We start from the raw sequence: 3,723 nt of genomic DNA on the forward strand, positions 1-3,723 counted from the left end.
GATGAAAAGAATACTAGAGTCGTCCTCAAAGTTAGAACTTTTGTTGGTGTCTGTGTTCTCTCACTCCTGTTACCTACCTTGGCCCTTCCCTACCTACATTTGTGATTTTGTGATTTCACTGAAGAATTGACCTTAGACAGGGTCTTGCTCTGTCGCTGGGGCTGGAATGTAGTGGTGCGAGCTCAGCTCACTGCAGCCTCGAACTCTCCGGCTCAAGCAATCCTCTTGCCTCAGTTTCCCATGTAGCTGGGGCTACAGGCGTGCATCACCATGCCCAGCTAGTTTTAAAATTTTCTGTAGAGACAAGGTTTCCCGATGTTGCCCAAGCGGGTCTCGAACTCCTGGGCTCGAGCGATCCTTGCACCTTGGCCTCCCAAAGGGTTGAGATTACAGGTGTGAGCCACCATGCCCGGCCTGACCTTTTGTAAATACTCCCAACTAATTGTCCAAACGGACTGGAACAAAACAATCCCCTTCCCAATACTGCGAGACAGGGCAAAATTCTTCAAATTTATGTTTGAGGCCATAAACCAACAGCAGTAAAATGAAACCCTCAGGAAGCAATGACAAGAAACCCAGGAACACTCATTTCCTCCAGCCCAAGTGGCAGATGGGATCTCAAATACACCATGGTGTGATGTGTGACACGCTGTTCGCTGGGGATGTGGAGCATTTCAAGTGTCCCGCAGAGGTGGGCCTGGGGCACTCCTCACAGCCACCCCTCCCCACAAACACCCCTCCCCAGGCAACATTCCTGGGGACCCTAGACCTCCCTTTGGTGGACCGGCTCCCGAGGGTCTCTAAGGTTTTTCACCTTATCTCTGGGTGAACTGAAGGCAGGGGAAGAGGCGGCCCCACAGCCTGGGTCCCCGAGACCCCGTCCGGGCTGAAAGCAAGAGACGCCGCCTGGAAGCCACTCATCAAGCAGCTCCGCCGGCTTGGTAAGGGGTGGTCGTTGAGGTCTGGGTCATTGCCACTGGCTGCTCCCTCCGCTCACTCTAGCTTCCCCGACTCAAGAGCTGCTGAACTATCGGCGCGTCGGCAATGGGCTCCTTAGGCTGGCTCCTGCACAGAGAAGGCGGGAGGAGGGCTCTGTGCTGCTTCCCCTGCCTTAGCTGCGCGCTTCCGGCGGGGTCGCCGCCACTTCCGCTCGAGCGCGCCTCGCGCTGTGCGCGCACGGACCCAAGGAAGGATCGGGTGCGCGGCCCGGGAGACACCGCCGTCTCCTCAAATCAGCCGGGCCTCCAGCCTCCGCCGCCGCCGCCGCCGCCGCCGCCGCCGATACCCTGCCTAGGCCTGCGGCGCGCCACCCTCACCTCCTTCATTCCTACCGTCCACGCCAGCCTTGGCGAACTGACCCGCTTGTGGTCTCGAACTCGGTTAGTCCGGTGAAGGGACAGAGAAGCCTGGGTTCCCGGCGGCATCACTGAGATGCTCAGTCCTGAATTCTGCCCTCCATTAGGACTATCTGCTTTGTGGGATAATTTCCTCATTGGTTGAGTCAGTGAGTTGCGTGTCTGCAGAGAGCATCCTATCTGGTGGGTCTTCATCTAGATCTTGCACATTTCTTACTAAGTTCATCCTAAGAATATCTTACAGATAAAGAAACTGAGCTGCAAAGAAGTGTAAAAACAGTAGAAACAGGAGATGGCAGTACAAAGAGAAAAAACAGCCTGACTTTCCTCTATTTTTAATTGATTTGGGGACGTTTTAAACTTACAGGTAGAAAAGAAACATGGGCTTTGTTGACATATCTCAAAACAAAATGGGTGTAACACCTTTAAAATGTAAACTATTATGCTGGATATATTTGTATTATTCTGAAGTCATTTAAAATAATGGCATGAAGTATTTATTGCCTGCTGTTTGTTGGACCAGTAGTTTATTTAAGGATTAGTATTCAAGCAAAGGCATAGTGAGGAAATAGGAAAAAAGAAGGAATGCTGTAACAGGAAAAAATGAAAAGGAGGAGCAGATGAAAAGGGCAGGAAAGGTTTAACGTTTACATAACACTTGCTATGCACCAGACGGTTTTAAGCTCTTTAAATATATTATCTAGTTCTCACCACAGCCTTATGAAATGGGTGTACTGTTATCACCTCTGGTTTACAGAGAAGGCAAGTGAGGTCTAGAGAGGTTAAGCAGCTGGCCCAAGGTTACACAGTAAGTGGCAAAACCTTTGCTTGAACACATCAATTTTGACCCAAAGTCCAAATTCTGTCCCCTCAGCCTCCTGAGTAGCTGGGACCACAGGCACGTACCACCTTGCTCACTTAGGCTATTTTTTTGTTTTTTTTTTGGTATTTCTTTTGCAGTGACAGGGTTTCACCATGTTGCCCAGGCTGGTCTCAAATTCCTGGACTCAAGGGGTCTGCCTTGACCTTCCGAAGTGTTGGGATTACAGGCGTGAGCCACCGTGCCTGGTCCTAAAGTCTATGCTTATTATTATTTTCTAAAATATTTATTTATTTTTTGAGATAGAGTCTTGCTCTGTTGCCCAGGCTGGAGGGCAGTGGTGTGATCTCGGCTCACTGCAATCCCCACCTTCTGGGTTCAAGCCATTCTTGTGCCTTAGCCTCTCAGGTAGCTGGGATTACAGATGTGCACCACCATGCCCAGGTAATTTTTGTATTTTTGGTAGAGAAGGAGTTTCACCATGTTGGCCAGGCTGGTTTAGAACTCCTGATCTCCGGTGATCCGCCTGCCTCAGCCTCCCAAAGTGCTGCGATTACAGGAGTGAGCCACCATGCCTGGCCTGTGCTTCTAATCACAACACTGTATTTCCTCAGAAGGAAGGGTAAGACTCAAATCAACTGGATTTGATGCTACTGAATAGGAGTACACAAGAGAGGTTTGCAAGGTAATTATTCTTCCATGTGAGAGTATGGGCTAAAATGTTTCATAGGACAAAAATACCACGAGTAAAGTTCAAAAAGAGGAAACATATACAGTGCACAAATAATTGACATCTGGAACAGGCAGTGAAAACAAATACATGTAAGAAAAAGACAACCCTTCTTTGCAAATCAATCAGTGAATCTTCTGTGGAAATGGAATAAAAAAAAAAAGAAAAAGACAACCCTATAGTGAAATGGGCAAATGTATAATAGACAATAGATGAAGAAGTAAGAATGAAATAAAACTGACCACATAAAAAAAGATGCTTAACTGCACTAGTGACTCTGGCATGCAAAGCAAAACAATAGAACCATTATCTCCCACACTGTCTAAAACTGAAATTTGAAAATATCAATTTTGTGGAAAAGTGAATATTCTTAGTAGAAGTATAAATCAGGTTAGTCACTGACAGGGGTAGGGGTAGATTTGACAGTATTAATTCAAGTTAAAATATTAAAATTAATCTTCGAAGTAATACTGACTATAATGAAAAACATTGCTTCAGATATTCTAATTTCACTTTTTTATTCTACAGATAAACAGGTGTTCAAAAAGAGGTATGCAAGATATTTAACTGGAAACATTTTTTGCATAATAGTTAAAAATTAGAAAAATATAATTTCAGCAGGTACATAAACTAGGGTAATAATTTACTCATTGGCTAAAAAAAATTTGTTGATCGCTTACTGGGTATTAGGCATTATTCTGAACATTGAGGATAAATTGACAGTTATCACTGTGAACTAAAGAAAGTTCATCTTTAGGGTGGGTCCTTCCCCAGCCCAAATCCTTCACCTTAATTCTTTGTTACATCTTTTTTTTTTT

The 3,723-nt window shown here is 45.7% G+C and overlaps 1 protein-coding gene across 2 annotated transcripts in view; it reads left to right on the forward strand.

Annotated features, from left to right (window-relative positions):
- The first annotated feature begins 658 nt into the window (after nt 1-658).
- Nucleotides 659-3,723, forward strand: part of LOC108301252 (KH homology domain-containing protein 1) — a 23,671-nt gene continuing 20,606 nt past the window's right edge. The window contains exon 1 of one of the 2 annotated variants that reach the window (XM_017524353.2): nt 659-1,379. In XM_017524353.2, coding sequence (XP_017379842.2) covers nt 1,045-1,379 — 335 coding nt within the window. In that variant the 5' untranslated portion in view covers nt 659-1,044. Of the gene's footprint in view, nt 1,539-3,723 lie in introns of both variants that reach the window. The other variant, XM_017524354.2, reaches the window with a different exon arrangement.

Source organism: Cebus imitator, unplaced genomic scaffold, assembly GCF_001604975.1.
Source record: "Cebus imitator isolate Cc_AM_T3 unplaced genomic scaffold, Cebus_imitator-1.0 Scaffold32, whole genome shotgun sequence".
Taxonomy (NCBI): Eukaryota; Metazoa; Chordata; class Mammalia; order Primates; family Cebidae; genus Cebus; species Cebus imitator.